Source organism: Callionymus lyra, chromosome 6 (assembly GCF_982586985.1).
Source record: "Callionymus lyra chromosome 6, fCalLyr1.hap1.1, whole genome shotgun sequence".
NCBI lineage: Eukaryota > Metazoa > Chordata > Actinopteri > Syngnathiformes > Callionymidae > Callionymus > Callionymus lyra.
This window is the reverse complement of record NC_141823.1, coordinates 26703791-26730563: the sequence shown is the minus strand read 5'-3', so window position 1 is coordinate 26730563 and position 26773 is coordinate 26703791. Positions and strand designations below refer to the sequence as shown.

The following is a 26773-nucleotide window of genomic DNA, read 5'->3' as shown; positions in this document are numbered from 1 at the left end:
CCGAACTCTTTACTATAACTCGGGCAACAGTTTAAACCCAGAGCTCAGTATTGTGGGCTGTGACATCTAACTTAGAAAGAATGATGGTCACTAAAGGCCTGATGAGAAGCTTTGACCCCGGCCTGTCCTGTGTGCTCCTCACAGATGGACGAGACATGTAAACATCAATTTGTTTTCTTAAATATAACATTACAACCACAATAGTCATACAATTTAGGGTTTTTTGCTTTTTACACATACATAAATAAACATGTTTCACCCTATACTGTATATATTATAGAATTCTGAACTAGTTTAACATCTTATTAAAGCATTTATTATTCAATTTAATCTGTTTTTTTTCTGAATCATGTGACTTTCACAAAATTTTATTGTTCATGTATTTTTGTTGCATTTTAAGGTAAGGTAAAACTTTATTGATTTTTTTTTTTCCAATAGCCAATACATACAGCAATTTTTTTATAAAAAATAAATCAAAATAAAATAAGAACAAGAACATAAAGAGAAAGAACAAGATGACATAATAAAGAGAAAAAACAAGATGACACATAAAGAGAAAGAACAAGATGACACTATTCTCAACTATTTGAAAAACATATCACTATATAATAATATATTTGATTCAGTTATTGCTAAATAAAAAATAAGGTAAATTTAATGTATTTTGTTCAACAGCAATACAGATGAACAACAGGCTGTCGAAGCTACTATGTTGTTTATGGGTGACGACAGAGGAGGGGCTGGGACTAGAGATGAATAGGACTCTTAGAATTGTGACTGAGGACTGTTCTTAGTTACCAAAGACTGAAGATTCAAAATGTTGAGCTGCTGGCTTCTTCTCCTGTCGTGTTTGTCGGTCACAGTGGCCGAGGACCAGTTCTTGACCCGGGCAAGGAATCTGATGTCGAGGACGCCCCTCATTGACGGGTCAGTGTTACTGCGGGCTGATGACTTGTTTTCTGATCTACTTAAAATATCTGTATTTCCAGTCAATCTCCTTCTAATACATGTAGTTTCTTCCTCTTGTCATTTGTAGTTTTCCATGTAGATTATTTCTTGTTTAATCTTTAAATGATGGACTCTTGATTCAGCATAAATGTTATTTTATGCAGAGAAAATATTACCAATCGCTTCAGAAGGACGTGGTCGTTTTAAGAAGCTAATGGCTACACACATGCATTCTCTGCTGTTGTTTCACTAAATATTGTTTCTTTATGTCCACCTTCAATTCTGGTCGGCCTACGTTCCGTGTGAAACTCAAAGATGCTGTCAGACAAACTCTGGAGCAGATCGATGTGGTCCACAGAATGTGTCAGAAATACCCAGAAGCCTTCATGTTTGCCTCCAGCAGTGAGGGTGAGTGAATGGTACACGTCCAGATTCATTGATACAAATATATATTAATATATATCGAAGCACCAAACAAGTCCTACATCCAACATTTTTTTTACTTGATCTGGACTGATCTTATATTCCAGTATTATAAACTAATAAACTCAATGTATTGTGTTTCCATAAAGCATAATATGTTGTTGATTTGTATGTAGTAAACATATACTTTTCCATTTCATTGTTTTTAGAATATTCTGCTTCTGATTCTCAATTTGTATTTTTCTCACACTATTTAATGCACCATAGTCACTTCTACTTTATTAGAAAATGTTTTGAACGTTAATTATTTCAGCATAGTTTTTATATTGTAAAATACCATCACTGTTGTTTTCATCGAAGTCGCACACAATCTCAAAAGACACTCGAAATTTTGAACATTATGGTGAACAAACGAAGAAAACTCCATACTATAGTATTGAGTATTGATGTTGTTTAAAACAGGGAAGCTACAGCTTTGATTTTTATTGAGTTAGCACTGAAACATTTCCTTAAATCTTTACATCATCAGTATAAATCATTTTCTTTGACAGGGCTGATAACTGGCGTGTCGATACTGGATCAGAGCCGTCGCAACACGACGGACTATAACCTTTTGGCAAGGTCAGTCAACAAGAGGAAAGTCTCTCACTGTTGATACATTTTATTATAAAGACATGAGGAAGGAGTTTCCTCTTTTTGTAGCAGAATCTGAGTCATTGAGCATTTGCAGGAATAATGCATCATAAAAACAGAGACTGACACTGACCAAGACAGAAGTGCTGATGGTGCAAAAACAGACATTGAGAGAACATAGTAAACCAAACAAATGAGACACTGGAAATATCCTTTGGATTGTGTTGCACTTTTCTTATTTCTGCATGAACACAAGGAGCAAATGTACATTCTAGTATTTAAATATCAACACTGTCTTCATTATTAACGTCCTTAAAGTTCCTGAACTAAAATAAATGGACTGAGAAGTAGCAAACTATACATTAGCTTGAATAGTTTCATCATGGAGAGTGTCTGAATGAGTACAAAAGCTCAAGGGCACGTGGAAAGTTCAAGGTCAGGAGTCGAATTCAAGCTTTAATTTCTGCTTCAAACACATTTGTGCGACTTTTCAATCTTCTCTGATCTACTCATGGCAGCAACTGATCGCCGAAATGAACCGTCTGGGGATGCTGATCGACATCGCCCATGTGACCGTCAAAGTCATGAACCAGGTTCTGGACCTGTCAGCAGCTCCGGTCATCTTCAGCCACTCCTCCGCCTACAGTGTTTGCCCGCACAAGAGGAACGTTCCTGATGACGTCCTCCGGAGAGTGGTGGGTGTTTGTGCTTTGAATGAAGCTGTAAAGGTTAAAGAGAGAGCTCCTGGTCAAACATAACTCAGATGAAGACTCTGATAAAAAGGTGTTTTATGACACCACAGGGTACAAAGTTGTAGTTGTTACATCTTGTTAAATATCAAGATGAACCAACAGTCAAGAATTGAATATCCTTGATTAAATGTTTCACATTAAAATAGCTGAATACGCAAACTCAATTCTTAATGACATTTTGAATCAAGTTTTCCCTGTTTTAATGTGTGGTAACTTTTTTGAGTTATCATATATTATGATAAATTGACATTTGATCATTCAAATCAAATTAATGTACCATTATTTCAGTAATGCCACACAGATTATTTGGAGTAATCTGTAAAATTAGATACATATTTTATATTCACGGTTTTACTCGTGTATAAATTCACACGTTTGAAACTTTGTATAAAAATGTGTTTTAATAAATTAAAGAAGGAACTGGACTGATGCAGAGGTGGAAGCTGCTCTGGGGAAGAATCTGCTGCGTGTGTTGAGGAAGGCGGAGGATGTAAGTCAACATGTCTTTTTCTGTGTCATCACGATAAACAAACACACTCGTGTCCCTGTCAGGTCCGTGATGGTGCCAAAACCAAGAGTCCAGATGATGTTCCGATCCCATACAAGGAGGTGGTGAACCCCTGCAGGACCAGCTATGGTTACCCCAATGATGCTGCTGTTCCTGTAGTCAGCAGACTGAGCCTCCTGCTCACTCTCGCTGCATGTTTTAAAGCTGCCTGGTGATTCTGTTCATAACTGTGAATCCGACATGATCAAATAAAACCATGTAAAAACGTTAACACCCTTGAATAACTAAAAAAGCAGCTTAGCCTGTAATGCTCGTTTAAACTCTGCTACTGCAGTTACACTTTGTGGTCGATGGGCGTCGCTGTGTTACAAGCAATAGTAGAAGCAGACCAATTGATGGCTGATGCAGAATAAGAAAGTTGCAAACCAAAGTAACGTTTCTTTCCAGGTATGTAAAACATGGTGTACATGATACACATGCTACAGAAAAGTTGAAGAAGGTCACAACTGTCTAAATAATATAGATTTTTAGTGAGATTGTGTTGATTTTATCACTTATTATTATCATTATTTCTGAAAATGTTTCTTAAGAAATCTCGATCAAAGCTTTACACACAATTAAACAATATCAACTTGTGATTGTCAAATAGTATTTAAGGATCTGGTTTCCGTCGTTTTAATGGACAAAAAAAAGACCTTCATGTGGAGCCAAAAATGTTCAACCTCCATTTCGTGCAGACATCAGTGAACATGTTGTCCTTGTGATGCACATCTGGCTTCTTGTTTGACATGGACTCCCTGATAAATAACGTCATAAAAATGTGTTGAATTAACTTTTTGGATTTATGTTCCAAAACAAAGAAGCAGATATTAAAATGGCAAACAGATGTTGGTCCAACACAAAACCTTTTCATTTAAAATCAGTGTTTGTTTGTCCGCACAAATGCGTCACACAGGTACGACCGTCCACATCTGGAAGACCGAGATTGGAACCTTCAATTTTCCATAAGAGATTAGAACACAGTAACCAGATGAAAACTGTATTACATAATGTCTTTGGGGGGTGAAAGCTATAACAGATGTCAGTCAAACAACGAGACATAAACACTGCCAGGTCTTGGATACATAAATATGAGTTTGTGTTGGATTTTAAGGGGGTCAATGGCGGTTAAAGCAACAGCCCTGTGGCTTCTTTCAGATGTTGAGATGGTGGCGGTCGTGATAAGTGGTTCGTTTGAGGGGGAAAGAAAGTGAAGGAGCTCCAGACAGTGATGTCATAATTTTCAGAGAGAAGCAGGCTTTGTGAAACATCCGTTCGGTTGAAGTCCCTGAATACATCATGGGACATTAAACCTTCCCTTAAACACGCACTATTTCTTAAGGCCGCTTTGAGGTTTGAACCACTGATGACAACATTTTGTTTTATCAGATGTGATTTATTTCTCTTTTTTAAATAATGTAAAGATCAGATCATCGTTTTTACTTTAGGCAAAGAAGCAGATTCATGAACGGATGACAAGTTTTACGTGGCTTGATAGGAAACAACAAAGCTGACTTTTGATTTTAACATATTGTTCACCAAATCTGTTTAAAAACAACAATTTTGTATTTATTATTCGTGAATTATACAGATAAAACAAGCTTAAATATAGTGTCAAACTTTAAAAAAGGACACACAAAGATACAATTGATTAAATGAAAAAGGTGTCAACAACTGGTTTTATTGTACATTTTATCAGTAAGAGAACATGTTTTTTGGGGGGGTTTCTTTACGGAATACATATTTCCATTAATAATCAGAACAATAATTGCATACACTTGCGATGAAGTTAATATAAAGTGTATTAACAAAGAAAGCATTATATTAAGAATATTATAAGCTAAACAATCTAGTCAGTCTAACTATCTACATACTTATATACAAATAATTAAATATACTAAATATAATACATTTTTAAAACTAATCCTAAATTTTAATCCTGAAACAAGGCTGAAACTGAAACTGGATGAAGAGTAAGAAGAAGAAGTAAATTCCTACACTGTTCCTTTTCATGATGACATCATAAAGGCCAGATGAGTAAATGCAAAGGGCCACATGTGGCCTGTAACTTTGCCAAATGATAAAATAAATGAATAGACATGTGGGCAAACAGAGAGAAAAGTGTTGACGTGATTGTTGATCATCTAAAGAAAAAACAGATTCAATCAGTCAGTCACTGCTTTATTATTCACATGTGATATATTCCAGGGTGAAATAATTGGAACAATCTGACCTGTCTGTCAAACAAACAACAAAATAAATGATGACTCCGACAAGCTAAACAAAACTGTTCAACGGCAGAAGTTCTAGGAACTCGTTTGGAGTGGACTCAAGAAGGAAGGCGATGTGAAGAAGAGTGATGACATCCAAAGGGTGGATGGCGAGGAGCTGACACTTTAGAGATAAACCACAAAATACTACACAACAAACCCAATTATGTCATCTGGTTTGGCTGCAGCTTCCACTGCCATCTGTGTTGCTTTTTTCCAGCTACATGATGAGAGTGTCTGTCTTACATCCTCCCTAAGTTCTCCTCAGGTGATGAGGGATTCTCAGAAGATCTGTTGTTGTTTTCTGTCTGATGATGCTACGATTGAAGTAGCTCGCCACAGACAATCAGTCAACACAGGGCTTCTTGGCTAATGAAAGCAACATGAAGTACTTTAATTTATAGTTCAAGCCACGGAAAAAAAACGTTAAAATGTTACTAGTCACCAAATAAACGCGATCCAATTACCTCTACGGACTCTCAATCAACCTCTGTATGTGAATGACACAAAATAGCACAATCTCCTCAGGATTTGTTTTATTTATCTGTATACTTCCTGCTTTCCCATAAACTTCCTTTATTGTGACAATTGACGGTGGCAGTTCCTGACGGGATTTGGCGGAAAAACATTGCTGCAGGCAATCAAATATTAAACCCAACTATATTGAACAGGCAGGACTTTCTGCGGACCGGCGTCAGCTCGTATCCACTACCACCTGGTAATTACTGTGACCTCCTTGTTCTTCCTGTCTGCTGTTACTTGGAATTTGTTGTTCCTTGCCGTGATATTTTCAGAATTTTATGTTTAATTAGATTGTTAATCTCTTTGGGTTTAGCATCTGACCACCATTCATTGGACTTTCTATTGAGAGACTATGTTCATGTCTTTAAAGAAAGGACTCTTAGGAATTTTGGTGGTTTTGCTGGACATTTTATAGTTGTGCATTGATCTAAATTGTCATTTGTATAAACTGTACCTCTATGAATATTTGTCTTTTACTCCTGGGTCTTATCGATTAGTGAAACCTGACACAAGAAAATGTACTATTTCCTGGCACCAATTCTTTCCAAATAGAAAGAATGTATTTCATAGATTTGTTTCAGGAAAGAGCTGTTTGGTTTCAATGTTTTTCCATACTCCCGTGACGAAGCAGCGCCTCTACATTCACTTAGCATGTAAATCGGTAGCCTGTCATTCTTGGTGTGAACGCCCTTCAACAGAGAAAGAAGAGAAAGTGGATTTTTACGACAAGTAAATAATTACTGTGTTAGCTCAACTTTGATTTAATGAGTAAGAAAAACATATTTTAAGTTTCACAGAGGGCCCGGTGTAGCTTCTCTCTCTGATGTTTCTGGACGTTTTCTAAAAGGTTTCACATGAAGATTTATTTTCTTTCCCGTCTGGATCACTAAATCATTTCGGTGCGAATGACTCATCAGATTGCGGGATAGATTAGACAGGGAGTGCAATACTTCTCTTACTGCTCTACACAGAAAACTTCCAGTTGGACCCAGCCGGACCCGAAAAGCCAGAAAATCATGTGTTTTCCCCCCATTTCCCATTGTTCGTCTGTCTCTGGAGAAGGAACATGCTGGAAGGATTATCTTTACATGATGTTTTCGTTCACATTCTGGATCCAAACCTGGCTGGATGAGACACTCCGGCCCACTGGAGCATCGGCTGTTCTACCAAAGCGTTGGCCCTGAAGCCCTCATTTTTGATGAATACTTGACAAGTAAATCAGTAAAATAAAATAGTATCAAGTGATCTGTGAGAAGCTGCTTCTCTGGCTGGTACCAGCTCATCCGTCTTCCACCACTCGGGTTTTTCTCTGTGTGAGTGAGAAATGTCTCCTTGTTTCGACAAACCCCAGAGAGTTGACCAGCAAACATTTGTTCTTGGTTTGGGTTCTCACTCCCACTGAATCTTAATCAACAGATGATGATGTGAATCATTTGAATGTTTCTCTCTCTGTTGTTAAATCTGCGTCCGCGTCCAAACACCACCTCCCTGGAACTGCAGCCAGCGGTCACACCGTCCCCGAGACTTTTGATGGACGGTTTAAGTTAAAAACCTCAATGAGAATTATAAAAATTTCTTTTTTGGGGTTTGCTATCTGATACCAGGTACCAAACACTCAAATACTTTTATGATTTATACCCCTTTAATGCCGTTTTGGTCACAAAAACCCTCTTCCTTGAATGATGGTGCTGATATTGAATCTTCCAAAGTTCATGTTGGATGTCGACACGCCAAAATCCACGCACGCCAACGATGACAGGCGAATATTCTGTCTCCACATTCCAGTTTACACGCGTGGAGATGAAAACGAAAGGCCTTGATGAGACCAGTGTTCCAGGTCGGCCCACATGTTTCTCATCTCTTCAAGTCTGTATCTTTTCATGCTTCACTGGAGCTACAGGAACCGACCACAGATCATGTCACTTCAACTTTTGAAAAGTGTTTTAGACCAGAAACACATGTCCGTCTGTCATTGGCTGTGTTTGCTCGACTCCGATGACAAATAAGCGGCGCGTTAAGTTGCTTTTATCATCCAAAATGTCTTTGAATGTGTTGTTGACCCTTTTCAGCATGAATCCATCACGAGTTGGCAGCACGTTTGTTCGAAGGATTACTTTTAGATTCAGAAAACAAACTCATTTTCGAGGTCAGACAGGGAGCTAAATGGATTCTGATGGTTGTGGAGGACGTGGTGATCCAGAGTGAACTTATGAGGGAGTAAGAATCATATGCTTGTACGTGTTCAGGAATACATGACTGAACAAACGCACCAGGAGTCCAATCTGGCCCTTTGCTTGTATTAATACGGTCCATGAGAAAACAAATGTCATCATGTAAACGAATGACAAACTAATATTTTTATATTGCGCTCATTTGTATTGTTTCTACTTATACAATGCGTTGTATAACTTGCTCAAGCTCTTTGTTCTTTGTGTTTTAGTCTTCATTTTGTGTGCTTCAAAAGTAGTAAATACAATTTTGAAATAATTTGCTTTAACATGCCATTAAATGTTTTGTCCATTCTTCTTAAACATTCCATTCCATTGTAAATAAAAAAAACATTGTTGTACAATAAAGAGAATAGCAGTATGGTCTATATGCCATTAGTTTTTATTTTATTTCAAATATTGTTGAATGTTTGGTGAACACTTTTATCAATGTTTGTTTATTATCACAGGTGTGAATGATATTGATGATAAATAAAGATTACTGGATGACTGATGAGTCCAGAAAATTATCAAACATATAAAACATGTTTAAAAATATATGTGCATTTAGTATCATTGACAAATACATTTTTATTTTAAGGAGCAGCTTATTTTCGAATACAAATGTTCGCTGAGAAATGCAAAAAAAGAAAAGAAAGCATTAAATAAACTGAAAATTGCAACTGACAGAGGATTTATTGCAAAAATAAAGACTACAATTTAGTATAACATTTAAATGTGGACACATGGGCCTCTCATGTAGCAGAATACTTCTAGAAAACACATCAACTGGACATTTCCTCTAAAGTTGTATTTGTTTTGTTACCCAGAGAAGCTGTCACGACACGTTCCGTGTTTGTTGTGTGGAAAGTCGTACTTCTACGCAACCGGAGTAAACAAACAATTGTTTGAATTGACAGTATTTGACACTTCAGGATGAGTTCCTGAACACGGAGAGGTCTGGAAGTTGTCTCTCATCAGTGTTTTCTAACCATTAGATGACGAGAAGGTTCGCATCTGTCAAACACTTTCTGCTGACTGCTGCTGAAACGCACACGACTCTTGCAGCTGGACTCGCATGTTTTCCTAGAGCAGACCAGGACAGAGAGGAGACGCAGAGGTTAGTCCGGGAGCACCCGGGGGCTCGAGGAGGTCCCTTTAATGACTCTAACAGTTCAAGTATGTCGAGTGGCTTCTGCTACTGTCGTTAGGGGCCTCCAACGCAGGGAATCGTTCACTCCTCTCGCCTTTTAATTCGACATGTTGTCTGGGAAAAACTGCACAGATTTTAGCTCCTTTGAGCAACACATGGAGGGAGTTTGTAGCTGAGCGATGAGTTTTGGCGGCATGAGGGTGAACTTTGGTGGCATTTGTGAACCATACGATAGACAAACATTACTCTCACTTCCAGGAAACATCTTTGGATAACTTTTTCCAGACATGAAGAACCCACAAGAGGACAGCTTTAGCTTTCACACTGTGTTGATGTTGGATCGGATAGAAATGGCTGTTTGTCAACTTCATGAACCACAGGATGTACCGATGCTGTTGTGAGGTTGATCTGTGTGTAATGTTGGCGTAACGGAGACCAAACATCAATGATATTAGAAATACAATCTATCCTCTACTTTAGCTAAACCTTTGATTTCTCTTCAATACCTCCGTTATAAATCAGTCCAGGGCAAAGTGCGGCCGGGGTGGCCATATTCAGCTCCTTAGTCTGTTTTATGTGAGGCCTGATCAGATCACAAAAAATCTTTACTATTTGTGGCTGGGAAGTGCAAAACTGATACAGATTTAGAGTTCAGCTAGTAGCATTGACAAATACATTTAAAGTACTATACATGCATTTCAAGAAAGATAAAAAAAAAAACTGATTTGATTTTTTTTTTTACTAGATTTTCCTCCTTTTATCATTTGGTTTCTTCTTCTTTATTTTACATTTATTTTCTTGATTTTGTCCAAAATGTCAAATAAGACAGTACAAAGAAATACAATTAATTGGAAAAATTAATAAAATAAGATAAATACAAAATATACAGACTTAACAAAGGGCTTTTCCCAAACTAAGCAAACTGTTCTAAAGTTCTATTGATATGCTATTTCCTTCAAGAAAATCAAACTCCAAATTCTGAAAATATATCTAGAATGTTCATTGTGAAAAAAAAAGATTTATTTCAAGGGCCACATAAAACGTGACCCCTTATTTAAGGTTGCCAGGATACATTTTGAAAATACACAATTTAGGATGTAATGGTAAATGTTTCCCAATAAGTACCACTCCTTTAATAATTCAAAAAAGTCAAATTTAGGAAATATATTTAGTGATCATAAACAAGCATATAAGGGGGAACAAATTAAAAACAGAGAAGAAAATAATATTATATTTTCTGCCTTTCTGGTAACTATGCTAACATTTAAAATGTCTCCTTCACTTCAAACTTAGAAGTTAGCGTGGAGGTCAAGATTCATCGTCATATGTGGAGGTGCGACGAGATGACATCTCTTTCCAATACTGGCTTATATCAACTCTCTATTTCTTCATAAAAAAACAGCTGCTCTTCTCTGAATCTCTCGAGAATATCAAACCTCGAGAGCAGCTGTCCAGAAAATATTGTATTTTGGCTTTTGTTTCAGTGATTATGTTTTTATTTTTTAATAATAATTGTGTATCTGTAGTTTTTCACAGATAGCCTAAGGCCCTCCAAAACACAGAAATATAATAAAGGTCATTATTAATGTCCAAACAAATTCCTGCTGCTGCCATGGAAACCAAATGTTTTTGTGTGGCGCACGCCCTCATTACATCCAGACTTGTCCTCTGTCAGCATGTTTATGGAGGCATAAAACCAGACAAGGACCTACAAACCTACAGACAAGTGCTCGTAAATGTTTAGGAAACAACCTGTTTTGAAACGGATGCGTGGCACAGCTTGAAGTACACAAGTGTTTGCAGCAGAATATGACATTTTATTTTCTCTTGGCAGGATCAGAAGGTTGGTGGTTTGTATATTAAGGGCTGTGTATTGACAAGAACCTGGTGAAACGATATGTATTAAGATACAGCGGCACAGATACCAGAATGTATTTGTAGTATTGTCCGAGTACTTGACTCTGGTGTTGCAGAATTTACAGACGACATGACTCTAGATGAAGTCGTAACTGTTTTCATTTGTTTTAAAACCAAAATATGTCCAAACATCATCTTTAAAACCTGCTGGAGTCAATTGTATCCTCTCGTCCTCAGTCATATTCATTTAACTGAAGCACACCAAGAATTTAATTGTAAAATGTAATTCTTTTATTTTTATTTGACACTTTATTGAAATGTAAACCATAAAAGAATTAAGATAAAAAATAAAGTATTATTTCAAATGTAAATAATAAATGTTTTGAAAAAATAAAAATACTTTCGATACTGTGAGTAGTATCGGTGTTTCAATATTTTCTCACACCCCTACTCTGCAGGTCGGCCCATTCTATGGGTTTATAGATAATCACAAGGTTTTCAAGGTCAAATACGGAAGAGACAACTATTTAAAAATGTGTTGTCGTTCATCTCAGAGGTGCTTCCATCTCGTGAGCTCCTCAGAAGCAGGCCATCGCCGGCGTCTGCAGACAGAAACTGTTGTTCGTCTGAGCAGTTTCCGACCCAGCTGATGTACCTGATAGTTGACCCAGATGAAGAGCCGGAGTTACAGGTCCAACCATTCGTCAGCGTCTGGAATGAAAAGCAGGAGAAGCTGGAATCAGTAAAGAGCAGTTTGAAAGTTGTAATCAATGAGGTCACATGTGTGGAAAGACTTCAACTTCAGACAGTCCGGGATGGATGAAGACGCTGATCCACATTCTTACAGCGTCACATGTCAGTCGTCCATGATTGTTGCTTCATAATAGTGTGTTTGAAACGTGTCTTTGCAACTCACGCACCAACACAATCTGCCTATTCTCAAGTGTCTGAATAACAACTTATCGTGCAATAAAATTGAGAATTAAATCTGAAGCAAATGCAACTTTATAGCATTGGAACGAGCAGCTAATCTGACCTGGAAGCAGCACCGGAGAGTGACACGCAGCACAGGGATCATGGAGAAAATGGAGGGAAAGTTTTCATGATGGACGGTTAGGAAGTTGTAGCCTGCGGCAGATTCAAGATGGATGGAGGCCTTGATGGATGAGAGAGAGTTAAGAGATCAGGAAGGGTTGATTGTAAGGTCGACCGGTGCTGTCCATTCATGTGGCCCACTTAAGTCACATCACCTGCAAAAACATTGAAATGTTTGTCGTTGGACTTAAAAAAGTAAAGGAGTTTAAGTGAAGAAGGAAGGCACATGATTTTCATGTTATGAGTCAGAGATGAAACACAGAGATATACAATCCTGTTTCCACTATGTCTGAAGAGTAGCAACTTAAAACTGTTATTGTAACTGCACATTTTTTAAACATCCCATAACTTGTGTTAATGTGTAACATTGTAACTCCGTTCTTGACAGATCAACAGATGTTTGGATAGACATCAAAACATTGTTAAAGATTATAATATAACGTCTCTTGTACTTTTCCTGGTGGTAATAAGCCAAATACTTACAGTTAAAAGAATCAAGATTATTTCTTCCTCTCCAAGATGCAGTAAGTCTCTCATCATGATCATGTTTTGAACTTATTACTTTATAAAGTTCTCCCTCTTCTGAAATCCCGGTGTAAGAGAGGTTACAAGTCCATTATGAAGTACTAATGGTCTTCACTCCCCCAGCCAGCTGTAACACCTGCTTTTTTTATACAACAAGTCCCTTGGAGGAGGAGACTTCCAGGATTGATGTTGCGTGGTGACAAACCTTGATGTTTGACCAATCACAGCAGAGTGGATGTGGTAAACAAGATTCAATTTCCAGAACAAATTAGGTGTTTCCAGTGGGCGGGGCTTAAGCACATTTTCTAATGTCAATATTTCAATGAAAAGAGAGTTTTGTACGAACAGAAACGTACAATAGAGTTCAAGATCTATTTAAGACACACTTAAATCAACATATTAGATGCTCTCTAACTAAATGTATATTCCTGAAAGAAGGATCGGTGGATGGATGATTCTTTTAGAATCACGGGTGAGGATTTCAACATTGGTGACAACAAATTAAAAAATGTAAAAAATGAATGTTTTTGTTGGCATATTGTTCTTCTCTTCATCATAACTGAAAGTATAAAAAATATGTTTAATTCAGAGTATTGCAGTGTTGGTGTAATCATAAAATACATGATGCATGTTGTGGTCATGGACCATTTATATAATGATGACATCACTTTCAGTTCAATGGGGTTCTGAGATGAACATGGCAAAGTTTGGATAAACAGGATTTTTTCTTTCAAACCACAGAAACCAGAATCGGCGTGATGGCTCAACGCTGTAATCAAAGCTCGCTGTGGCCCTCGGCGAGCGAGGAGGGAGGGCTGCTGGAGGCAGCGAAGTATAAGAGTCGCTGAGAAAGTGTTTGAAGCAGAGTGAGGACCTGACGGAGGGAGGGAGACATGTGAGACAGGAGTGAGACGAAGGGACAACCGTTGATAGAGAAGACTTCTTAAAGACCAGTCCTGAAGACTTTCAACCACAGGTGAGATTTGACATAGAAATGATCATTTTAGATTGAGCTGATTCTTTCAATTTAATAGTAAATGAATCATTTTTATTCTTAAATCAAACGTGACATCTAGTAACTCACAAGCATCATTTGTTTTTACTGAAGCGTCAACATCTTGGTTTTCTGATCGAGTAGAGAAGCGATAATCTGGCCACTTATGCAGATCTTTTGCTGTTTAAGACGAAACAACGTGAACCTTGTGTGGGTGTTGGATCGTGTAGCTTGGTAAGTGGATTCAGAAATGTTTGAGCGCTCCCTTGACAAATGGTGATGACTAGCACAGATGTGTAATTTGAGTGGGGGGGCTTTGTAAAGCAGTTTCTTTCTCACCATCAGTGAGCAGGATTGAGAAAATAGCTGTGGCAGTTATCAAGTGACCGACCTGGCTCTTGTTTTACTGACACACATACTTGTTTGCTTGTGTATTTCAGTGTCGCACCAACTGTGCCGCTCTATTTTCTGCAGGGTTGCTGGAGTCGACCGCACATTACCAGAGGTGAAAGTTCAAGGGTCAGATCTAACGGCGAAGAGTGAGAATGTCAGTGAGGCCTCTCCTTCTCATCCTGGGGATCACCACAGCAACTGTTGTTACAGCTCAAGGTGAGTCTGGCACATGGTTGCTGAGACCACTTGGTATTTGCACGTACATATTAAACCTCGCCCTCGCAGCACACACTAGTACACACAGTCCGAAACCACAGAACCACATCAGGCAAATACCAGCATGAGAAATATTGGGAGACATTTCTGCAGTTTTGTCAGTAGAAAAAAATACTCTCATATTGAAGATAAATTGGAGTAAAATTCTAAATCAATTTAAGGTTGAAATATTATTTAAGTACACTTTTAAAGTTCCGAGTTTTTTGTTTGAATGTATTAATATATGTTATCAATTGAAACATTGTTGGTTTTCATAGTTAGATTTAAAAAAAAAAAAAAAAATACCCTGTTTTAATTGTTGCCCTGTTTAAAGCTGACCAATGTACAATTAGCTTGTTAGAGAAGGTTTTAAAATATTTGAACTGTGAATAAATTAGTGATGATATTCCTATGTTTTCTTTATATTGAAAATATTGTTGTATTATTTGCAAGTCATTTCTATTTCATTCATTTGTTTATTTTCAGTTTCATTTTAATTTCGTATTTATTTATGTATATTTACTGAATTTACTGTTTTATTTACTTTGTATACATTGATTTTAATCAATTTTAATTTCTTTCATTTCATTTTCCATATATATTTGTTGTGTTCATTATTTGCTGCAGTTTAGAGAGAAAAATGAATTTCATTGTACAACACTGTCCCAGCAATATTGTTCTTTGACAAATAAAAAATACTATGCTATTCCATTTTATACTATTCTATCCAAGTATTATTATTTGTATTTATTTATATGACAATTTATGGTAATGAATATTATTTTATATTATATACATATATTAGTGTGTTTTATTTTATTAATCTCTTTTTATTTCCTTTTTTATTAATTCTTTACTGACACCACAACAAATTTCAGTGTTTTGTTGGCAATAAAGGTTTTCTGATTCTGATCCAGTTTGATTATATAGTTAAGATGGAACAGATTTTTAAAAGATTAAAAGAAATCATGAAGTGAATATGAAATGTAAATCAAATTTGGATCAACGTCGTCCTATTGTTCAAGAATTAAAAACATGTAAAATAGTGAAAGACTCTAAACTCAACAGATCAAAATTCTTTGAATAGACATTTCCTCAAAAATTAAATAGATTGGAAGAAGCATCCATTATTTGTTGGATTGTATTTTCCAATTTTAAATTAATTCTAAACAATAAGTTTTAAGTCAATATTCATCTGGATAATATTACATATTTGGTTAATTAGTACAACAGTTTTTCATGATTAGTCAAAGTGATGTTAAATATTATATATATATTGTATATATTTTTAACTGGTATTTTAAAGAAGTTACAGTGGAAATATAGTTAATAAAAGGTTCTTATTGGAGTAGTTGAGGGGATTTGTGTGACATTAAATCTGAAGAAAATGTTAATTGGTTTTAGTCCTGAATTGGGTCAACACTTGCAAAACAAAAGTGTTTATAATGAAAAGGGATAAACATCATGACTTTTACAAGCATCAAACTGACATGAACTTAAAACAGGATTAACAAATAAAAATAGTATTGTTTGTTGAAAATGTTCTGATTAGTTTTATTGCTAAAGTTTCCTATCCTGATGACCTTCAGGTTAATTCTTTGCTTATTTTCAGGGTCATGGAGGAGAGACAATAGGGACTCGAACCCTGCTGTGTCCCCAGATGGTAATGACTGTCCTCAAATCTGACCCAATATTTGATCTGTTGGTTAGTGTCTTAAATCTGACTGAGAGTTTTTAAACTGACTGTGTTTCTAGAAAACTTCGAGTGGACCACGTGGTTTAATGTCGATCACCCTGGTGGACGCGGAGACTACGAGCAGCTGGAAGCCATTCGCTTCTACTACCGCTCCCGAGTATGTGAGACCCCCAGGGCGCTGGAGGCCAGGACCACCGACTGGATCCCAGCTCGGGAAACAGGAGAAATAGTTCATGGAGACCCCACTGTGGGGTTCTGGTGCCTCAATGAGGAACAAGGTCCGGAGCGGAACTGTTCAAATTACGCTGTGCGCTTCCTTTGTCCCAAAGGTTGGACTTCAACACACTTTTCTTAAATGGTCTTGGTTTTACTTTGATTGCTAAAAGAACCGTACTTGTCTTTAAGATGGCACTGGTAAGATTGAAGATTTCTGGGGCTCGTGGTCTGACTGGAGCCCCTGCCCGGCCCTCTGTGATCAAGTGGCGGTTCAAATCCGCTCAAGAAGCTGCAAATCTCTCTCAGCACCATGCATCGGACCTAAGGTGGAAGGAAGAGCGTGCAGTGGTCCGGCCTGTCTGGTTCAAGGTGAGCTAGCATGTCAGATCGTAACAGACCATGTGTGACATGTTTGGTTATCTGCGTAGAATGCCACCTCCATTGCGTGATGGGAAAGGTCAACTCCGAGTGCACTGCCTGCACCTGTGAGGAACACCTTCTCCTGGGTTCTGTCCGGGGCGCTGGAGGTCTCACTGCAGAAGGGGCAGCCATCCTACGCTCTGATCAGCTCCTCACCCTGACCGACCACAACGGCCATTTCCGCATCCCGGGAATCTGTGCCGACGGCAACACCAGCCTGTCCGTCAACCTTCAAGGCCACGTCACCCAGAATGTGGTCATACCCCTCAGTGCTCAAAGAACCTCAGTCCTGAGTCTTCAGCTGAAAAGAGCAGGTGAGAGTCGAGTCTCACCATCACCTGAGGGACTTCTCTGACATCTCTCACCTTCTTCTAGACAAGCTCCGAGTCCTCAGCAGCCCTGAGAGCAAGGTCAGAAGAGAAGGACAAACGACTGCCTTCTGCTGCAAGGTGGCTGGGATGCCGGGCCCTGACAAGTATCAGTGGTGAGTGGAAAGAGGCAGATGTTTTTTTCTTTCAGGGTTTAATCCACTTTGTTCCCACAGGTTTCATAACAACACTCTTTTGGAAAAGGCCACTGAGAGTACCCTGGTCCTACGGGACCTGAAAAGTGACCAATCTGGGGAGTACTACTGCAGAGCGAGTGGTCCTTCTGGAGCTGTCAAGACCAAAGAAGCGACTCTCAAAGTGATCGGTGAGTTCTTATCCCCTCATGTTGCATGTTTAGAACAGATGAACTTGTTCTGGTGATTTTATTTGTCGCACGCATCAAGGCCTGGGTTCTAAAAACAGGGTTGAGTCAAAGTAAATATTATCTAAAAACATGTGTGATATTGAAATGTGTATAAACTAAACGGTTTGAAATATGTACTAATTAAAACACAAAATCTATTGAACCTATATCATGCAGTGTACAAAGATGTATTTAAGATTTTACTACAAGTGACAATCGTCATTAATGTTGTTGGTGTTGCTCGTCATTCACTTGTATGGCCTCTAACCGCTGCCACCTACCGGTTCAATTAGAGCTATCAAAACGCGCAAATCAACTTAACTTTCAATGAGACAACACAACTTATTTTAGAGATGATCGGTAAATGGTTAGTGTCAGAAAGACCCCTAACCACCCAGTGGTCAGTCAGTGGCTGTGATACTAGATTGTAAGCCTAGCTGTGTGAGTTGAGGCTGAGTTTTCCATGTTTCATTTCAAAAATCCTCTTTCCAGGTCAAAGGGAACCATCATGTGGCTCCCAACCAGAGTCCCACCTCATCCGTCTCCCTCACGACTGTTTCCAAAACAGCACAAACTCGTCGTACTTCGACGTGGGCAGGTGTCCGCCGAGAACTTGTGCCGGTCAGCTGGACAACGGGATCAGGTGCAACGACAAGGTGTCGTACTGCTGTGGGGTCGCCAAGATGGAGAAGAGGCTGCTCCATTGTCAGGGGTACCAGCTGCCCGCCATGGTGGTGAGCGAGTGCGGCTGCCAGAAGTGCGTGGAAACCAAAGCGATAGTGCACGGTAGGGCCGTGGCGGCGGACAACGGTGAGCCCATGAGGTTCGGCCATATCTTTATGAACGGCGTAAGAGTCGGACGCACTGGCTACAAAGGAACCTTCTCGCTTCAGGTTCCCCCCGAAACAGAGAGACTCGTCCTGACTTTTGTGGACAATCTGAAGAAATTCATCAACACCACAAAGGTTTTACCGTTTAACGAAAAGGGTGGAGCAGTTTACCATGAAGTTAAACTTCTGAGGAAGAAAGAGCCGATAAAAATCAACTCCATGGAAACCAACACTCTGGAGCTGGGGGAGGTGGAAAACGAGGATCCCATGGTTCAGATTCAGATTCCCCCTTATAGTTTTTACAAAGAGAATGGCGAGGTCTTCACCGGTAATGTTGACGCCAGCGTGACTTTCCTTGACCCAAGAGACGTTTCAACAGCCGCTGCGGCCCAAAGTGATCTGAACTTTGTAGGGAGTGAAGGAGATACTTTACCTTTGAGGACCTATGGGATGTTCTCCGTGGATTTCAGAACGGAGGAAACGAACGAGCCTCTGAATGCCGGTGAAGTGAAAGTGTTTTTGGATTCAGCTCAGGTGAAAATGGCAGAGCATGTCGGCGCAATGAAACTGTGGTCCCTGAACCCAGAAACAGGGCTGTGGGAAGAAGAAGGAAGCCTGAAGTTGGAGAGAAAGTCAAGACGAAAAAGGGAAGAGAGAACCTTTCTGATTGGTAACATGGAGATCAGAGAACGCCGACTCTTCAACCTGGACGTGCCCGAAAACCGGAGGTGTTATGTGAAAGTCAGAGCGTTCCGAAGTGAGCGTTTCATGCCCAGTGAGCAAGTCGAGGGAGTCGTGGTCAGTCTCATCAACATGGAACCTACAGCGGGGTTTTCCTCCAACCCTCGGGCCTGGGGGCGCTTCGACAGCGTCGTCTCAGGGTCCAACGGCGCCTGCCTTCCTGCTTTCTGCGATGACCAAAGGGCCGACGCTTACTCCGCCTACGTCATGGCCAACCTGGGTGGAGAAGAACTGGAGGCGGTCCCTTCCTCTCCCAAACTCAATCCTAACCTGATTGGAGTGCCTCAGCCTTACCTTAATAAGCTGAACTACAGGCGCACAGACCATGAGGATCCCAAAGTGAAGAAGACGGCGTTCAGCATCAACCTGGCCAAACCAACTCCAAATACAGCGGAAGAGGCCAACGGACCAGTCTACTCTTTTGAGAACTTGAAAGAATGTGAGGAGGCTCCTTTCAGCGCTGCCCACTTCCGCTTCTCTAGGGTAGAAGGAGACCGCTATGATTACAACACGGTGCCCTTTAATGAAGACGACCCCATGAGCTGGACCGAAGACTACCTCAGTTGGTGGCCCAAGCCCATGGAATACAGGGCCTGCTTCATTAAAGTCAAATTGAACAGCCCGCATGAGCTTAACGTGCGATCTCGGAACATGGGCGGCACGCACCCAAAGACGGTTGGCCAGCTGTACGGCTTGCGAGACATCAGGAGCATCCGTGACATGGACACCCCGACCCTGTCTGCGGTGTGCCTAGAGTTCAAGTGCAGCGGAATGCTATACGATCAGGAGCGCGTGGATCGTACCCTGGTGAAGGTGATTCCACAGGGAAGCTGCAAAAGAGAGCAAGTCAACGGAATGCTCCAGGAGTATTTAGTCAACCACCTGCCTCTGGCCGTCAACAACGACACCAATGAGTTCACCATGCTGGCTCCTCTGGACCCGCTCGGCCACAACTATGGGATCTACACGGTGACCGACCAGGATCCGCGCACGGCCAAAGAAATCGCCCTGGGGCGCTGCTTCGACGGCACATCCGACGGCACGTCTCGGGTGATGAAGAGCAACGAAGGAGTCGCGCTGACATTCACGTGTGGCGACCGCGAGGCAACTCATCAAAGCGTCTTCCAGACGGCTCGGAGTTCACAGGGTCAAATTGTATCGGGCGGGGGCCGAAGCGACGGCAGGCCAAATAGACGCCGACAGAGAGCTAATGCCCGCAGGAGAAGTGCTAGGGATCCGATGGGAAGACGCACTAGGGCTTAAAACTAAACATCCAAAAATGAGAACATTGTCACAACCAGGTCCACAAATGTATTCAAATAAGCAGCTTTGTGCCTGTATTAACCTTGGAATTTTGTTGTTGCATTTTTAACTGTACTGTGGAAAATGTATACTTGAACTTGTAAATAGCATATTTATTACACACACCAAAAAGCTTTTCACTAATAAAGGAACAAAAACCTCACCCATTTGACCAGCGATTTATTAAATTAGATGCTTATAAAACACTGCAGATGCTGTATTTCCAAACACTGTACATTTCCAATCGTCCATGTAACGTCGAATCTGGTCAGTTGCTAAAAAACGAGGAGACGTAAATCTCCGTTCTCGAGCCCATATGAAGATATGGTGGGGTGAGGCCCGTGGACCTCCGCTCCTCATCACACTTGATACAAGCCAGCAGAAGCAATGAATAGAAGACCGATTCTGACAGACTATCACGAGATTGCAGTTGGTCATGCAATTAAACGCCTTTAAGCTCTACGTTTCCAAGGACGCTCCAGAGATGTTACGAGAAAATAGCAGTTTTTAATTTTGATGCAAGTTGTTAAAGGTTCACAGAGGAAGAATGGTGAATATGTCGTGTTTGTAGTTCACAACCTGGCAACGAATTGAGTGACAACCTAAAAATGTTTGCGTATACGTGACATTGTGTTCTTGCATAGAACCTTTTGTTTTTGTCTCTACGCTTACAACTGCAATATCGTATCTGCCATTTTGTCTGGAGAAACATTTCATTAAAATTAACCCTTTCACACCAAGAAACAGCAGTTCTTTTTCCTTTGAAGTTTTGAGTTAACTTTGCGACTGAACGAGAAAGGCAAGATCATTCATTTTAAACGTAAAAAGATGGTGAGATTTGATGCTCCCTGGTATAGTCCCTCTGCTCGTGGAAGCAAAATCAACGGGGCTAGAAAGTTCGAATTCTCCAGGATGGCACTGGACAGCGGGATGAGGTACAGCTGCACTGCTCTGGGTTGGAAAGATGAAGACAGGGGTGGAGGAGCCGCTGTCACATGAAGTCCTCGTAGTCTTGGGCGTAGCCACCGTCGAACGATGCATAGTCCAGCTCGTCTCTCATCTGTGCTTTCAATCCACCACCAGGTACGACGCCCTTCTTCTTTTTCTTTCCTTTGTTTTGCTGTCAATAAAAACTTCCACTGAGTATTTTTTTTTTAAAGTAAATAGACATTGCGTTTACGTCATTAAGGCTTAGCAATGATTATTCGACAACAGCGCCATCTGCTGGACATTAATGAAAATAAGCACTACTTACTTTTTCCTGTTTTTGTTTTTCACTAAGCAGCACAGAGAGGGCGGTATTGACTTTTTTCAAATCCTCTACTTCCACTGTAGAAAGAGAGAAGGGGAGATTTTAAGACATGCTCAAGTCAAGTCATCTATACAGAATAATAATGTAGCAAGTATCAAACCCTTACATGAAATACACAGCTCCCGAAACAAAGACTCCAGGAAACTGGAATAATGCGCAGAGGTTTCAAACTTGGATATCTTTTCTTTCAGCATCTTTTCAAACTCTTGGAATTCCTCTTTGGAAGACGGACACATGGTGTCGATTCCAGCGACACTGTTTGATGTGCTGCCAACACCTGGGAGAGAACAAGCAACAATTTAATCATTTATACAGACAACATTATTAAAAGGGGAAAAACAGTTCAGAGAATGTTCTGCATTATCAAACGCTCATGTTTATGCATTGTTACACTACAAGTATTTTTTTATATGATGCTATAGTAAATGTTCCGTAAAAGTGGAGGATTATATATATATATATATATATATATATATATATAGATTACAGTATATTTTATGAGACCAATTGATTCAAATGAATTAGTGGAGAAATGGAAGAAAATGTGATAATATACATGCACTTTTTTTTTAAACTTTTATCAATATATCAAACAAAGATTTACCAATAACGGCCAGGTCAATGCATTATTCCCCCAACTTTTTTTTTTAATCCCACTTATCCCAGAGTAACATTCAAGATATCAGGTAATTCTGATTTCAATACTCTTTTCCTCTAGCACAGGATACGACTACAAATACTGTATATTTATAATTGAACATCTTAAAATATGGCAAATTCTTCAGTTTTAGAATTAAGACGGGCATCACATTCTTAACCTCATCTAACCTGAATTGTCTCAATCATTTATGCACCTTTTTATTTTTTTTTAAATAATTCTAAAATCATTTTTATTCACCCAGTCAACCCTTAACTATATAGGCATGTTTGCATGTCTTCAGTCACTTCAATGGCAGAAAAATATATGCTATCCATCAACTGTGACCCTCATCATTCATCACTTTATTGAACAGCCCTACTTCAGAGCATATTAACAGATTGGTTTGATTTATAGCTAAAATAATTATTTGTTCAGTTTGTACAAAAACTTAATTTTTTCATCCGAATCAGAGAAAAATTCACATAGTAGCCGTCAAGACAATGTTATACATGATACTACTCTTAAAGATTTCAAGTTAAAGTATCCTCCTCAAAAGGCAGATTCATCTCCAGTCAAATGACAAACAAACATTGTCTAATATTATAAAACACAAGAACACGGAGCTTCGTCCTACCAAAAGCATCGTTTGCTAGTTCAAGATCTGCATCTTCCTGTAACTTCTTCACTCTCAACTTCTCTGCAAGTTGATCTTCTGGATTGAGCTCTTCTAGCTGGTGGGAGAAACAAAACAATGACCAACTGAAAACATCACATCAATATTGAGAAAAATCTTTTAGAATGAAAAACTCACATTTTGTTCCCTGACTTTTTCATTCTGCTCCTGTTGTTTCTTTTTTAGACGGTTTTCCTTCTCTTTGATTTTCTCACTTAACTTTTTCTTTTCAGAAACCTTGGAGTCTGAAAAACAAAAAAAACTTGAAACATTACAAAATATCCATCAATGAGACTTGGATCATCGTCTGGCACATACCTGTGCCTGAGGCCTCTTCCTTCTTTACCGCTTCTTCCTCCTCATCATCCCAGTTATCCTGAGACGAAAAGATTTGCAGTCAAATATTGTGCTAAAGCAGGGCCGTCAAGCACACATGGGGCCAAAACACCTTTAGCAATTGCAGTCGCGTGTCGACCAAAATTAATGTGGGAATCTAATCGTCATCGTCTTTTAGTTCTTGGAGGTTCAATCCATCTTAATTACCCAATTCTCCTTTATCAAACCCTCCAATAAAATACATACCGTCAGTTTAACTCTTATTGGAAGTCATAATCAGCACATGCATGGAAAAAACCGAAAGTTTTAAAACACAAAATGTCCATCAACCTTGTTATGTTTTAGTTTTAAAGTATTCATTTGGGAAAGTTTATTAAGTTTAGACAAAGTATATACACATATTTACATCCTGTGCGTTCATTTTTTTTATAAAAAGGAAACAAATTTGTTTTATGGGTTCTTTAAATAAAGATTTAACAACACGTTTTACCTTTATTTAATTACTTTGAGATTCATTTAATGGAAACATTAGTGATTTGTTGGCAACTTGCAATAGCAAGAGTTTGAATCTTGTGTATATTAGCATAAAATGTATTGAGCAACTGCTTTCAACAGACTTTAGAAAAGCTTTATAGCCCGACCTGAGGAAATAGCAGATATAGTAATTCAAGATACCATCAGTTAGCCACAGCATACCTTATATTGTCACAACTTAACTCTGACCATCCAAATTCAGCTCTGACAGAGCAATGTGTATCCATTTCATCTAGGGTGAACATAGGTACTGTTTTTGGAGCCAGTTTTTTATCTTTCATACATGTGTACATTGTAACATGATCCAAGTCTAAAGTAAAGATCAGCTGAGCAAGAATAAAAGTTAATCCAAACGTATCAATCTTTTTAATCAACGTTAAGGCATCATTTTGGTCTTTTTATTTTCCATAAGGAACTGCGAACCTAAAATGGGTTACCTCTTGTTTTTTTTTTTTACTTTTAATACATGTTCCATTATTTTATTTATATACGTCCATCCTTGACACCAGATGTTATTCTGAAGGAAGCAATACCCAGGTTGTACCGATTTGTTAGACCAGGAGATATTAAATTGTATTTTGTTTTGAAAAAAATATATATATATTACGGACTACATTTTTTACTTATTTAACTGGGTTAGAATTACCTTTTTTTTTTAAAAATAAAATAGTTATACTGGCTTCAAAAACCGTCAAAACTTTTAGTAGATACACAATATGATCACCATGTTCCATGTAAGGTATATTTTGGAACATAATTAAATAGAAACCCAGCAGAATGTTGTTCGAAATACATGTCATGGTTCTAGTGAGTAACTGGTCCCAGAATAAAGGCTGTGATCCACACAATAGTTCGAGTAAGGCGAGCAATGATGATTCAGTTGTCAAACCATATGTCACAGCACAATTGAAGAGGCCTCGGAAACCAGCACTTTCTCAATTCAAGTCCCTGACGAGAGAAACCACGACAACATGTCAGAGGATTCTTGCTCTGGTCGAGCTGTTATGAGACAGAAAGTTCGAGGCCTAGTCGCAGCATGAGTCGAGTCATCAATACCCATCTTCTGATGCTAAAGTTCGTTAGCATGCTAGCATGCTACAGTGGCCACACGTACGGTTAGCATCTCGCAACCGAAACCAAAAATAGCCCCAAACATGTCGTGTGGTGGCCCCAGCAATGTCAACGATGTCGCGGGGTACAAGTCACGGGGAAATAAAGCGGTGACATCAACAAACAAACGGGGATAGAAGCGTCACGCTCCGGGCACACGAGTTAGCTAACATGCTAGCTGCTAAAGGGGGCTAAACGACAAGCATGGCAACACAGCCCGACATGTTAGCTTTTCTCAACCGACTCGAAACCGATCCTCCGGGTCCGGCGTCAGAACCCCCGTCGACCCACCTTAACGTCTTCATCTTCGTCTTCACCTTCCCATTTGTCCAGCGTTGCCGCCTTTTGAATCGGCTCCTCCGGCTCGTAGTTGTCAGCGTCTGTAACACCAAGAACATGAGGTTGGTCAGACAGATCCACATCTAACCTCGATGGCGACACTGACGGCGCGACTACAAAGCCCGTGACGAGCGGCTGACGGACAGAAAGCTTTCTGTCCCCCAAACTTTAGTTTCTCACCCCAGTCCGCCATGATGGCTGTGTTGCTTGTGTTTGACAGGCTGGACCTCTCCTCGCTGCTGCTGCTCCTCCTGTCTCCTCCTCCTCCTGGACGTCACCGCGCCGGCTTATCTCCTCTCGCAGCCCGCTGCAGGCAACACGACACCGGGCGGGGGTGACCCGTGCACGCCCGGACTCCAACGTGTGGACTTTTTTGTTTTAATAAAAATAAAGTTTTAAGTAGTTTGCCTCCGCTTTTAATGTCTTTCCCGGTCGTGTGGCAATTATGTGGGAGAACAGAAAAATAAAAAAATGATAATTAAAAAGTAGTGTACTTTAAGTTACTTTTATCAAGTATAATAAACAAGTATACTAATTGAATACTTCTTCAGACTAAATTGGATTTTTTTTTCAAGTTCAGAGAGGTATACTTTTAAGTATACCACCAGTGTACTAGGTAAGTAAGTAAGTATGTAAGTAATTTTTATTTGTATAGCGCTTTTCCAGACCAGGGTCACAAAGCGCTTAAACAATCAAAACAATATTCAATAAAGTATATACTTTAAAGATCAAGATAAAACTGATAACACAACAGGAGTTCCAGAAAATCAAGGAAAAGCCTGAACAAATAAAAACATCTTAAGATGTTTCTTGAAGGAGTCAGTAGATCCATCAAGCGCAAAGAGAGAGGAAGATTGTTCTAAAGCTTAGGAGCAACAGTCTGGAAGGATTTCGCTCCTCTGGTCCTGAACCGTGTGCGAGGAACCATCAGTAGATTCTGATCCACAGACCTCAGAGCCCGAGCTGGGGTGTAAGGCTGGATCAGATCAGTGATGTAAGGAGGAGCCTGACCATGAATAGATCTGAAAGTAAGAACCAGAATTTTTAAAATTGATCCTGAAAGAAACTGGCAGCAAGTGAAGAGATTTAAGGATCGGAGAAATGTATTTACTCTTGGTCTATAAAAGTTGTGTATTGGCTACGATACATCAAAATAAGTAGGGGGCAACAATGCGATGTATTGCCATACTTAAGGAACAATGATATATTGGTAGTATTGTCCGAGTACTTTCCTCTGGTGTTGAAGAATGTATGTAACTCCATGCACATGAATCTTGACAAGGTTGTAAGTGCTTTCATTTGTTTTGAAACCAAAATA

At 39.4% G+C, this 26773-nt stretch overlaps 2 protein-coding genes and 1 long non-coding RNA gene across 4 annotated transcripts; 2 read left to right on the top strand and 1 right to left on the bottom strand.

The window, feature by feature from the left end:
* Window positions 1-1254: 1254 nt before the first annotated feature.
* Window positions 1255-2699, top strand: LOC148077774 (uncharacterized). Its single transcript, XR_015711432.1, has 3 exons — window positions 1255-1356; window positions 1923-1992; window positions 2523-2699. It is a non-coding gene; the product is annotated as an uncharacterized LOC148077774 (long non-coding RNA).
* Window positions 2700-13805: 11106 nt separating this feature from the next.
* On the top strand, window positions 13806-20526 carry cilp (cartilage intermediate layer protein, nucleotide pyrophosphohydrolase). Of its 2 annotated transcripts, XM_087794521.1 has the most exons (10): window positions 13849-13908; window positions 14041-14160; window positions 14401-14535; window positions 16187-16237; window positions 16330-16599; window positions 16676-16855; window positions 16915-17220; window positions 17282-17390; window positions 17451-17599; window positions 18131-20526. In XM_087794521.1, the coding sequence occupies exons 3-10, from the start codon at window positions 14472-14474 to the stop codon at window positions 20470-20472; spliced, it is 3471 nt and encodes a 1156-aa protein (XP_087650647.1). In that variant the 5' UTR covers window positions 13849-13908; window positions 14041-14160; window positions 14401-14471; the 3' UTR covers window positions 20473-20526. The 2 variants fall into 2 exon arrangements, with proteins under 2 accessions (XP_087650646.1, XP_087650647.1); XM_087794520.1 differs by lacking the exon at window positions 14041-14160 and having other exon boundaries at window positions 13806-13908.
* Window positions 20527-20674: 148 nt separating this feature from the next.
* Window positions 20675-25794, bottom strand: eif3jb (eukaryotic translation initiation factor 3, subunit Jb). The gene is made up of 8 exons (XM_087794522.1): window positions 25636-25794; window positions 25408-25496; window positions 23455-23512; window positions 23275-23381; window positions 23098-23194; window positions 21930-22100; window positions 21767-21840; window positions 20675-21631 (listed from the first exon to the last, which is right to left on the bottom strand). Exons 1-8 carry the CDS (start codon window positions 25646-25648, stop codon window positions 21503-21505), a joined length of 738 nt encoding a protein of 245 aa, XP_087650648.1. The 5' UTR covers window positions 25649-25794; the 3' UTR covers window positions 20675-21502.
* Window positions 25795-26773: the final 979 nt, after the last annotated feature.

Coding starts and splice junctions, on each gene's coding strand:
- cilp (XM_087794520.1), top strand. CDS start 14,472: ATGTCAGTGAGGCCTCTCCTTCTCATCCTGGGGATCACCACAGCAACT. Junction 16,856..16,914: donor TCCGGCCTGTCTGGTTCAAG/GTGAGCTAGCAT, acceptor TTATCTGCGTAG/AATGCCACCTCCATTGCGTG. Junction 17,391..17,450: donor GGCCCTGACAAGTATCAGTG/GTGAGTGGAAAG, acceptor TTGTTCCCACAG/GTTTCATAACAACACTCTTT.
- eif3jb (XM_087794522.1), bottom strand. Junction 23,382..23,454: donor GGAAGAGGCCTCAGGCACAG/GTATGTGCCAGA, acceptor TTTGTTTTTCAG/ACTCCAAGGTTTCTGAAAAG. Junction 21,632..21,766: donor AAAAACAAAAACAGGAAAAA/GTAAGTAGTGCT, acceptor TTTTATTGACAG/CAAAACAAAGGAAAGAAAAA.